General features: G+C 27.2%; 2 protein-coding genes across 2 annotated transcripts; one reads left to right on the top strand and one right to left on the bottom strand.

The window, feature by feature from the left end:
* The first annotated feature begins 175 nt into the window (after positions 1–175).
* Positions 176–1,540, top strand: LOC136091783 (uncharacterized). The gene has a single exon (XM_065819496.1). It carries the CDS (start codon positions 176–178, stop codon positions 1,538–1,540), a length of 1,365 nt encoding a protein of 454 aa, XP_065675568.1.
* A 4,572-nt stretch (positions 1,541–6,112) lies between these two features.
* On the bottom strand, positions 6,113–7,477 carry LOC136091782 (uncharacterized). Its single transcript, XM_065819495.1, has one exon. It carries the CDS (start codon positions 7,475–7,477, stop codon positions 6,113–6,115), a length of 1,365 nt encoding a protein of 454 aa, XP_065675567.1.
* Between the last annotated feature and the right edge of the window lie 6,066 nt (positions 7,478–13,543).

The raw sequence follows: 13,543 nt of genomic DNA, 5'->3' as shown, positions 1-13,543 counted from the left end.
GTTGCGAAATGCATCTTGGGTAATCTGGGCAAACAAACAACAAAGTTCGCTTTATTTAAATCAAAGCTGAAGACCTACTTCCTATTATTTTTATTATCTAGTGCTTAGATTTATGGTTTGATGTTTTATATTGTGAATTTTTTATTATTATAGATAAAGAAAATATAACTATAAAATGCCAAACTACCGTTGCTGTGTTGCTGGTTGTAATAACGATTCTAGGTATCCGGATAGGTTACTTAAAAGAAGTCAAGTAACAGAGCTAAAATTTCATTATTTTCCTAAAGACTCTGAAAAAAGACATCAGTGGGTAAATCAAGTTGGAAAAGGTTTACTAAATTTTACAGTTTCTGATAATAAAGTGGTTTGCTCTAATCATTTTGAGTTTGGAAAACCTACTTTTGCTTCACCTATTCCAACTTTGTATTTGAATATTCGTAATGCATATAAGGAATCTCCTACAAAAAGAAGAAAACGTAAAAAATTGGATCTTATTGTGGAATCAGATTCAAACAGTTTCTCTACAAGTTTAGCTATAGAAAGTGAAACTTGTGATAAATCTATTCAGTGTAATGAACCAATACGAGGATCAATGATTTTTGCTAATTTAACTAGAGATTCTGATGTTCAATTTTTCACTGGCCTAGCAAATTCAAATATCTTTGAAATGTTATTTTCTTATTTGCAGAGGAAAGGAAATATAATGCACTACTGGAAGGGTAAAAAAAATACAACTAAAGACTTATCTTCGCCAAGAGATTTAAAAACAATATCATTAAAATCTCTAACATTGCAGCAAGAATTTCTTCTTGTAATGATGCGTTTACGCTTAGCTCTTTTAACTGAAGATCTTGCTCATTGTTTTATGATTTCTTCTTCTGTAGTCAGTTCAGTATTTATAACATGGATAAAACTATTTTCTCTTGAGTTAAAATGGATTATACATTTTCCAAACAGAAATATTATAAAAAGAAATTTACCAACCATGTTCAGAAAGTACTATCCGAAATGCTCTGTAATAATTGATTGTTCTGAACTCTTTATTGAAACACCGTCTAGTTTGGAGATAGCTGCAGCTTGTTGGTCAAATTATAAACACCATTATACTGTAAAATATTTAGTTGGAATAACACCCAATGGTGCAGTTTCTTTTTTGTCTAATTGTTATGGTGGCAGAGCTAGTGATGTTTTCATAGTTAAAGATTGCGGATTTTTGAAATATTTACAACCTGGTGATCAAGTTATTGCAGATAGAGGTTTCAAAATTAAAGATCTTCTAGCATTTTACCAGTGTAACATAGCTATTTCCCCATCAAAACATACAAATTTTCAGATGACATATAATGATGTACAGGAAACCTCAAAAATTGCAAATGTTAGAATTTATGTTGAGCAAGCCATAGGGCGTATGAAAAACTTTCGCATATTAAAAAATGAAATGCCAGTCACATTGTTGCCCTTATGTGATAATATTATTACAGTATGTGCCATATTAACAAACTTTATGCCCCCACTTTGCATTGATGAAAACAAAGCATAAGTTGTTAATTAAAAACAAAAACATTAACTTTTTCTTCTAAATGAAATTTTTTACAGAAGTATATGTGTATGCGAACATATATATATATCTATCTATACTATATATATATATATATATATATATATATATATATATATATATATATATATATATATATATATATATATATATATATATATATGTATATATATATATATATGTTTATATATATATATGTGTGTATATATATATATATATATATATATATATATATATCTATATATATATATGTCTATATATATATATATATATATATATATATATATATATATGTATATATATATATATATATAGTATATATATATATTGTATATATAATATATATATGTCTATATATATATATATATATATATATATATATATATATATATATATGTATATATATATGTATATATATATATATATATATAGATATATATATATATATATATATATCATCATGTATATATATATATATATATATATATATATATATATATATATATATATATATATATATATATATATATATATATATATATACAGATAGATAGATAGATAGATAGATATAGATATAGGTTCATCAGGAAGCTATATCTATATCTATCTATACTATATATATATATATATATATATATATATATATATATATATATATATATATATATATATATATATATATTAATTAAGTCTTTTTTTTTTTTTTTGTGAACTACTTTGTTTAATTTTTTTACGGGTATGTTGCATAAAAAAATTTTAATTTTATATTTGATTTTTTTTATATACAGTTTAAACTAAATAAGGATGTGTCTTATTAATTAATAAACTTTTTAAATCTTCTAAATCAATAGTTTGTTACTGAAAATCTCATAAAAAGATAAATTTTATATTATATAATGTTTAAATAATACACTTTTTATCTCCATAACTATATAAAAATGTCTATAAATCAATATTTAAGTACTTTTTAGTTATTGGCAAAGTATGCAAATAAATCTATTATTCAATATTGTCTTTTTATTGATTCCACAGCATTCCCAATGAAACCAGAGACCGCAAATATCGCATTCAATACTGTTATCTTTTTCAGTATCAAATTCATTTTCATTTAAGCATGGCTTGTCACACAATGGACATGTATATAAATGTACAAATCCAAGCAGGTAACGTTGGACATAAGTTTTAAAAAACAGAATTAAACTTGGAAGCACTCTTTGCCAATGATCTTCATCAAACGTGATTTTGTTTACTAGAACATCTTTCTTTGTATAGACTACAAAATATGTTGAGTTATAACCAGTGATTGCCATTTGGCCAATTATTTGGGTGTAGTATTTGTGATTTTTTTTTAACATGACTTTGTTGTCAACCATCTCCAAGAAGTCAGTTTTTTTCCATGAAACATTTATTTCTTCGTCACGAATACTGAAGGGGTATTTATATTCTACACAAGCTTTTAGGCAACACTGACATTGAAAAATGTTGTCCGGAGAAGCGCCAAAATATGGTTGTGGTTTATGCAAAAATAAACCACAAATTATTAATTTCGGGTTTTGATGTTTTACCCCCTCAGTTGACATAAATGCTTTAGCTGCGTTTTTCTCGTTTTCTTTACCCCATTTGATAGATGCTACATATTTTAATTCAACAGGTTCGACAATAGCCTTAAGAAGTGGTGCAACTCTGCATTTAACGTCTTTTTCGCGGTTTCTTAAAAAAGATGTAACCATTTTGTGTACGGAATAAAAGCATGATGATATTATTCGTCCTCTGCGTTGTTCCCACCATTGCTTTGAGTGTGATTGGTTTCTTGTAGCTTTTTCTAATTCTTGTAGTTGATGGTCATTAAACGTAAGCATATCAAGAAATCTATCAGTCACACTACGTGGATCCGTCGGCAAAAAACTTAGTGTTGCAGAAGCTATTTCTGTTATTGGGAGTGGCACATCACATTCTGGAGGAGGAGTAAACATTGTATTTAAAACGGCGTTAGGGAGAACTGTTTTGACATTTAATAAAAAAGAATTTTTATCAGCATCCGTAACTTCACGCATTTCTTCTGGTCTCGGATCAAAATCTCTTTTGTCTTTACACATCAAATAAGTTTTATGTGACTTACCACTTTTGTGTTGAACAATGTTCATATCTTTTAGCATAATTGGTTGAACTTCTTTGGATGGAGCATTCCAGTTACAAACATTGTCAGTACAAGTAGGAGTGGTAAAACCTTTAGTGTTTGCAAACTCTTTTTATAAATGTTATAAATATGTTACATATATTATAATTGTTATAAAAAGAGTTTGCAAACACTAAAGGTTTTACCACTCCTACTTGTACTGACAATGTTTGTAACTGGAATGCTCCATCCAAAGAAGTTCAACCAATTATGCTAAAAGATATGAACATTGTTCAACACAAAAGTGGTAAGTCACATAAAACTTATTTGATGTGTAAAGACAAAAGAGATTTTGATCCGAGACCAGAAGAAATGCGTGAAGTTACGGATGCTGATAAAAATTCTTTTTTATTAAATGTCAAAACAGTTCTCCCTAACGCCGTTTTAAATACAATGTTTACTCCTCCTCCAGAATGTGATGTGCCACTCCCAATAACAGAAATAGCTTCTGCAACACTAAGTTTTTTGCCGACGGATCCACGTAGTGTGACTGATAGATTTCTTGATATGCTTACGTTTAATGACCATCAACTACAAGAATTAGAAAAAGCTACAAGAAACCAATCACACTCAAAGCAATGGTGGGAACAACGCAGAGGACGAATAATATCATCATGCTTTTATTCCGTACACAAAATGGTTACATCTTTTTTAAGAAACCGCGAAAAAGACGTTAAATGCAGAGTTGCACCACTTCTTAAGGCTATTGTCGAACCTGTTGAATTAAAATATGTAGCATCTATCAAATGGGGTAAAGAAAACGAGAAAAACGCAGCTAAAGCATTTATGTCAACTGAGGGGGTAAAACATCAAAACCCGAAATTAATAATTTGTGGTTTATTTTTGCATAAACCACAACCATATTTTGGCGCTTCTCCGGACAACATTTTTCAATGTCAGTGTTGCCTAAAAGCTTGTGTAGAATATAAATACCCCTTCAGTATTCGTGACGAAGAAATAAATGTTTCATGGAAAAAAACTGACTTCTTGGAGATGGTTGACAACAAAGTCATGTTAAAAAAAAATCACAAATACTACACCCAAATAATTGGCCAAATGGCAATCACTGGTTATAACTCAACATATTTTGTAGTCTATACAAAGAAAGATGTTCTAGTAAACAAAATCACGTTTGATGAAGATCATTGGCAAAGAGTGCTTCCAAGTTTAATTCTGTTTTTTAAAACTTATGTCCAACGTTACCTGCTTGGATTTGTACATTTATATACATGTCCATTGTGTGACAAGCCATGCTTAAATGAAAATGAATTTGATACTGAAAAAGATAACAGTATTGAATGCGATATTTGCGGTCTCTGGTTTCATTGGGAATGCTGTGGAATCAATAAAAAGACAATATTGAATAATAGATTTATTTGCATACTTTGCCAATAACTAAAAAGTACTTAAATATTGATTTATAGACATTTTTATATAGTTATGGAGATAAAAAGTGTATTATTTAAACATTATATAATATAAAATTTATCTTTTTATGAGATTTTCAGTAACAAACTATTGATTTAGAAGATTTAAAAAGTTTATTAATTAATAAGACACCTCCTTATTTAGTTTAAACTGTATATAAAAAAAATCAAAGATAAAATTAAAATTTTTGTATGCAACATACCCGTAAAAAAATGAAACAAAGTAGTTCACAAAAAAAAAAAAAAGACTTAATTAATATATATATATATATATATATATATATATATATATATATATATATATATATATATATATATATATATATAGTATAGATAGATATAGATATAGCTTCCTGATGAACCTATATCTATATCTATCTATCTATCTATCTATCTGTATATATATATATATATATATATATATATATATATATATATATATATATTTATATATATATATACATATATATATATATATATATATATACATATATATATATATATATATATACATATATATATACATATATATATATATATATATATATATATATATATATATATATATATAGACATATATATATATATATATACATATATATATATATACATATATATATATATATATATACATATATATATATATATATATATATATATATATATATATATAGACATATATATATATAGACATATATATATATATATATATATATATATATATATACACACATATATATATATAAACATATATATATATATATATATATATATATATATATATATATATATATATATATATATATATATATATATATATATATATATATATATATATATATATATATATATAGTATAGATAGATATATATATATGTTCGCATACACATATACTTCTGTAAAAAATTTCATTTAGAAGAAAAAGTTAATGTTTTTGTTTTTAATTAACAACTTATGCTTTGTTTTCATCAATGCAAAGTGGGGGCATAAAGTTTGTTAATATGGCACATACTGTAATAATATTATCACATAAGGGCAACAATGTGACTGGCATTTCATTTTTTAATATGCGAAAGTTTTTCATACGCCCTATGGCTTGCTCAACATAAATTCTAACATTTGCAATTTTTGAGGTTTCCTGTACATCATTATATGTCATCTGAAAATTTGTATGTTTTGATGAGGAAATAGCTATGTTACACTGGTAAAATGCTAGAAGATCTTTAATTTTGAAACCTCTATCTGCAATAACTTGATCACCAGGTTGTAAATATTTCAAAAATCCGCAATCTTTAACTATGAAAACATCACTAGCTCTGCCACCATAACAATTAGACAAAAAAGAAACTGCACCATTGGGTGTTATTCCAACTAAATATTTTACAGTATAATGGTGTTTATAATTTGACCAACAAGCTGCAGCTATCTCCAAACTAGACGGTGTTTCAATAAAGAGTTCAGAACAATCAATTATTACAGAGCATTTCGGATAGTACTTTCTGAACATGGTTGGTAAATTTCTTTTTATAATATTTCTGTTTGGAAAATGTATAATCCATTTTAACTCAAGAGAAAATAGTTTTATCCATGTTATAAATACTGAACTGACTACAGAAGAAGAAATCATAAAACAATGAGCAAGATCTTCAGTTAAAAGAGCTAAGCGTAAACGCATCATTACAAGAAGAAATTCTTGCTGCAATGTTAGAGATTTTAATGATATTGTTTTTAAATCTCTTGGCGAAGATAAGTCTTTAGTTGTATTTTTTTTACCCTTCCAGTAGTGCATTATATTTCCTTTCCTCTGCAAATAAGAAAATAACATTTCAAAGATATTTGAATTTGCTAGGCCAGTGAAAAATTGAACATCAGAATCTCTAGTTAAATTAGCAAAAATCATTGATCCTCGTATTGGTTCATTACACTGAATAGATTTATCACAAGTTTCACTTTCTATAGCTAAACTTGTAGAGAAACTGTTTGAATCTGATTCCACAATAAGATCCAATTTTTTACGTTTTCTTCTTTTTGTAGGAGATTCCTTATATGCATTACGAATATTCAAATACAAAGTTGGAATAGGTGAAGCAAAAGTAGGTTTTCCAAACTCAAAATGATTAGAGCAAACCACTTTATTATCAGAAACTGTAAAATTTAGTAAACCTTTTCCAACTTGATTTACCCACTGATGTCTTTTTTCAGAGTCTTTAGGAAAATAATGAAATTTTAGCTCTGTTACTTGACTTCTTTTAAGTAACCTATCCGGATACCTAGAATCGTTATTACAACCAGCAACACAGCAACGGTAGTTTGGCATTTTATAGTTATATTTTCTTTATCTATAATAATAAAAAATTCACAATATAAAACATCAAACCATAAATCTAAGCACTAGATAATAAAAATAATAGGAAGTAGGTCTTCAGCTTTGATTTAAATAAAGCGAACTTTGTTGTTTGTTTGCCCTGATTACCCAAGATGCATTTCGCAATCGCGAAAAGGTCTATTCAATCAGGAATTCGTTTTGCTCACCCAAACTCCATTGTCCAGCTATATAAAACTTTGGCTGTCCCAACACTAACATATGGTCTTGAGCTTTGTGAACATAAAAAAGTATTAATGCAAAAGCTTGATATAGTAGGAAGAAACGCACTCAAGTCACTCCTCAACGTTTCAAAACATAGCAAAAATTATATTCATCCCTTATTCTTTATTGAAGATATATCAATAATTATACAACAAAACAAGCTCAACTTATTTATTCGCCTGATGAACAATAAAATTACATTTGATATTATTAAGTCGCAGCCGGAAAACAAAACAGCCCCACAACCTTTTTTAGATAGTATCAAGGGTTTGTGTAATAAACATGAACTAAATCTCGAGAAAATAATTCAAAGTAAAAAAAAAATAAAAATTATTGGCTTAAAAATTTAGTTCCTGAAACGGATCTTCAAACTCTAAAATGTGCAGTTGAATGCTGGAACTCAAAAGAACAAAGAACAATCTTCAAGGATATTCTTGAAAAAAATATTCCTAGATGATAATAATAAAATAATAATAATAATAATTCAAGGATTTTTATAATTATCATGTATAAAACTCTAATTTACCTTGTATACTTGTATAGTAAGTGTTTAATAAATATATAAATAAAATAAAAAAATAAATTAATAATTTTGGGTTTAATAAGTTTTTTCTCTTTCCCCGACAAAATAGTTTTTATGACTTAGAACGTTTGCATCGATTCAGTTATAAAAGCTATTTGATCGCAGATTTTAGAACTTTGAGAAAATGATGACGAAAATATGTCTAAAAAAGAATTTGACAGCATATTATTTTTAAATTTGAACATAAAAATAAGAATCTGATATAAATTAAGTTTTTTTAAATTTGAGACTTTCATATTTGTCATCGCATTAGAAGGATTGTCCATTTTACCTAGATAATGAGTTGCTTTACAAACATGGTTTTGCAAGCCTTATAGTTTAACTAATTTTGTTTTGTGTGTATTAGTCCACACTACATTGATTGCATATGTGAGATGACTATAATTTAGACTAAAGTATAGTTTTTTTTCTTGAACAGAAATCAAGAAACGGGCGACATTTATATAAAATACCTATTGCAGATGATATTTTTGATTCAATGTGTCCAATTTGATTTCTCCATGATAAATTTTCATCAAATTGAACACCGAGGAACTTTGCATATTTTTCTTGTTTAATTGTTATGCTCTTAATGCGCAACTCTGGAATTTTTAATTGTAGAGACATTGATTGACCTCTTTAATGAAATAAGATGTAGTTAGTTTTTTTTCAGTTTAAGGATAGTTTATTTGCTCTAAACTATAAGTTAAAGTTTTCCGGTTCAGTATTCATTATTCCAAACATCGATTTTAAATTACTATGAATATAAAAGAAAGTTGTGTCATCAGCATACATTATTGAAGATACTACAGATGATGCTTTATGCGTATCATTGATGTAAATTAAAAACAATAACGGTCCTAAGATTGAGCCTTGAGGGACCCCACACTCAGTATCAAGAACACTTGACTCTTTGTCAATTACAAACTACTTTATGTTACTCAGATTTCTTACCCATTTATACAATAGTCCTTTGAAACAATTATGTTTTAACTTTGAAAGTAAGATGTTGTGGTTAACAGTATCAAATACCTTTGTAAGATCTATAAATACTCCCAGTACATGGTCTCCTTTATCAAAAAATTGAATTATTTTATTAGTAAGTTCAATGATAGCATGCTCTGTTGAACAACTTTTTTGAAAACCAAATTGATTTTCATATAAAAGTTTGTTTAACTTCAAGTAATTATAAATTCGATTGTATATTACTTTTTCATAAACTTTAGAGAACGCTGGTAGGAGGGAAATTGGACAGTAATTAGACATATTATTACAATTTCCATTTTTATAAACAGGATTGACTTTAGCAACTTTTAACATATCAGGAAAAGTACTATGTTCAAAAGAAGATGGTGTTAGATGAAATAAGGGTTTTCTAATACATTCAATGACGTGTATTGCTACATTGATAGTAATCTCATCATATCCGCATGACTTATTTCTCTTTAGTTCAGTCAGAACTTTGTTGAATTCTTCATAGGGTATTTTTTCGGTTGTTATACACAATAAAGATTCTAATAAATTTATGAAACTTCTTATTTGGTATCACTATTTTTGAAGATAGACTGGGATCAAGATTTATAAAGTGTTTGTTAAATTCATGGTAAATATCTGATTTATTTGTAAGGTATTTATTATCACAAAAAAATTTTTGAGGTATGCTAAAGGATGTTTTTTTTTTCTCTACCAGTTACTTCGTTTATAAGAGACCATGTGTTTTTCATGTCTAATTATTTTTATTTAGCAGATTAGAATAATACATTATTTTAGCATGTTTAATTTTTTTTCGAAAAAACTGTTTATAGGCTTTTTTTGTTTTTTCATCACCTTTATCCTTTGGTTTCAAAAATTTTATATAAAGTTTTTGCTTTCTTTCAGACGATTTTATAATATTACTCGTCATCCATGGATTTTCTAACTCTTTATTCTTTATTTCAGAAGTTATTATTGGACAGACGGTATCAAAAATACATTTAAAAGTAGCCGTAAAGTTAATAAATGCCTGATTTTGATCCTTAGCTGAGTATACATTTTTCCAGGACTCCTCAAATAGTTTATTTTTTAAATTATCGAGATTTTTTTTAGTAAGGTTTCTTTTAGTCACAAGATATTTTTTATTATCACTATTAGATAGAATACCACGTGCAATGTGAAAAATGGGGAAACAATCAGAAAAATCAGCAATTAAAATACCAGATTCAAAATCAGAATAATAAGAGTTGAATGTTAAAATATTGTCTTGTTGGCTTAAAAATAGTTGAAAGTATATTAAATTTAAGTGATGAATCAAAAAAAGATTTAATGTTGGAAAACTTTTCGTAACGTAAAGCATCTATTTTTATATCACCTGCAAAAAAAAAATATATTTATCTTGTTACACATTCGTGATGTTATGTTTTTCAAGCTATTAATAAAGTTATTTAGATTTTCACATGGTGTTCGATATAATGAGGGAATAGGTAATGATTTGTTTGTTTCATTCAAAATTTGTATGCATAAGGTTTCGATATGTTTATTTTTTTTAAATTCAACTTTTTCACTAATATAGAAAACAACTCCGCCTCCAATGCCGCTCACTCGTGGTTGGCTAATCAATTTGTAAAATGATAAATTATAAAGAGAATTTTCTAAAAAAGGCATATTCACTTCCTCCCATGTTTCCAAAATACAAATTAAATCAAACAGATAATTTAAAGAGTGATACAAATTTTTAAACGATTTAAAATTTTTACTCAAAGAACGCATGTTTAACATTAATCGGTTAAAAACAATTTATGCCACAGTAGGCCTCAAATTTTTGTGGAACCGTGGCAAGGCCGGCGCAAAGATTGTATGACATCTCCATTAATGGATTTTAGTTCATTTAGTTGGCTAATTTTACCCTTTTAGACCAAACAGTTGGCAAATGTAGACCTTTTAGCACCGTTGGAAAACTTGAATTATATAGTTCGGCAAATTTTAAAAACAGAGGACTTCTATTTTTAGTCGACAAAAATACTCTTTACACCCCAAACCCACTAGACGCCTACTCGCACCGGGGCCAAAACGCTGCGGACCGACTATGATTGTATGGTAGCTCTTGTCAACCTTCAAATGTTACTGTTATTTTCAATTTTTATAGGTTAAAGTTGAATTTGTTGAATAGAAACAACTCGAAATGATATAAGAGGTCGTCCATAAATTATGTCACGCAATTTTTGACTTTTTTGACCCTTCTGCCCCTCCTACCCCCTCCCCCGTCCTTGTCATAAAATTGTAACACTTAAGAAGCAAGTTTTGTATTAGTCGTCACAAGAACACCAACCCCTCCCCCCCCTCCCTTCCTTAAAGCGTGAAGTAATTTATGGACGACCCTTAATTAGACGTAAAGTTTAAAAGTTTTTACAAAAAAAATATACTTAAAAATTTTAAGTATAGTATATTGATGTTTGCAAAGAAACACTGCATAATTCATTTTTAAAATGAACGAATTTTTTTTTTAACTTTGTTGTATAGGCTGGTTCGGCACTAATTCATCCAAATAAAAGATGGAAGTCGAGAAAAATTCAAAAACAATATTTAGAGTTAGTTTATTTTTATTTATTTATGTTGTTTTTTTTGAACGACTGGTAATAAACTTAAAGATTATAATTAAAATAATAGATGTCTAGATAAGAAATGGCTGTATTTTTGGCGGATTTACAAAAAGGCATTTTATATCTCTATATTAAAAATATTGCAATTTGTTTTTAAATCCAGCAAAAATACTGCAACACAAAATAAAGTCCTAAAAAGATATAATAAGTTTCTTGCCAAAAAACGTTCTTTAAGAACGTAACTTATACGAGGCTATACGAGGAAGCAGAAGATAATGTTCAAACAAGTAGTAGAAATGTTCTAAAACTTTGATATTTATACCTAATATCGAGGTATTCAAAAAATGATTACTTTACATATATTACTGTTGTTATTACTTTCTGATAGTTCAAACACTTGTTAAAACCATATCGAGGCAACTTTTAAGAGAATAACCCATCGATTAAAGCTTTAAATTGTTACAAACTACATTTCAAAATTTTCTTTTTTTCAACACAAAGGCGCCATTTACCGCTAGAATAATTACACTACTAAGACTGTACCTCAATTTTAAACAATTTTTGGCTTCGCTTTCACTCCAGCTAATCTATTTTACCTCCTTGAGCAAACGCGCCGTTAAAAATTCAATTTGCCTCACGCTGACGTCACAACGCAAATTTTAATATGGCTTCACTTTAAGATTAGAGATTTATTAAAAAGGCCATGTCTATCTTTTTCTAAGATAAAAATAGAACTAAATATGAAAGAAATATCTTAGATTATTATTTTATTCATCTGAATTAATTGAGGAAGTAATATTTATTGTTTACTACTTGTCACTAGCAACAAATAGTTTTCACTTATTGACACACAATTGATTAATATTTATTAATTATCAACCTACTTATATAGAGTATGACCATTTTTAGGTTTTATCAAAAAACTTCCTTATTTTACAAAATAATAGAATAAAAGAATTACCAGTAGATTCCGAATAAAATTTCTATTAGACTGCTTTTTTAAAGTCTAATAAAACTAGTTTATTATTGAAGAACTTAGAAAGTTTTAAATTAGTAATTTATGGTTTTTTAAAATGGGTATACTAAAAATACCCTTTTACTCTCACAAAGATATCATCAAACAAAAATATTCTTTACCAGGGTTCAGAACCCTGACCTAAATTTGGAGTTCTAGAACCCAGGGGTTCTAAAAAAAAAAAAAAAAAAAGTATAAAAGGTATAAAAGTAATACTTATAGTAAAGTAGCCGTGGCGCAGTGGCTAGAGCACTTGCTTTAGAAACAAGAGATCAAGGGTTTGAAACGAGCTCTGGGCATATTTTGCGCCATCGGTATGGAGGAGACGTAAACTTCCTATTAAAATGCTCTTACGCAGTGCTCTGTGACAAGACCTTTTGTTTTAGGTTTTCTCGGGACACCTAAAACAATGTTGTTGCTTTTATTAAAAAAGAATATATTTTTCTCCACTAATGTTCTCAAGTAACTAATAAAAATTTAAAATATAAATTCTAAATGATTATAAGTGACAATAATCTGCTCATATATATATATATATATATATATATATATATATATATATATATATATATATATATATATATATATATATATATATATATATATATATATATATATATATATATATATATATATATATATAT

Source organism: Hydra vulgaris, chromosome 15, assembly GCF_038396675.1.
Source record: "Hydra vulgaris chromosome 15, alternate assembly HydraT2T_AEP".
In the NCBI taxonomy this organism is placed as follows: domain Eukaryota; kingdom Metazoa; phylum Cnidaria; class Hydrozoa; order Anthoathecata; family Hydridae; genus Hydra; species Hydra vulgaris.
This window is presented reverse-complemented; position numbering and strand designations above follow the sequence as displayed.

What these genes read in the sequence shown, in the direction of transcription:
- LOC136091783 (XM_065819496.1), top strand. Translation starts at nt 176, where the DNA reads ATGCCAAACTACCGTTGCTGTGTTGCTGGTTGTAATAACGATTCTAGG.
- LOC136091782 (XM_065819495.1), bottom strand. Translation starts at nt 7,477, where the DNA reads ATGCCAAACTACCGTTGCTGTGTTGCTGGTTGTAATAACGATTCTAGG.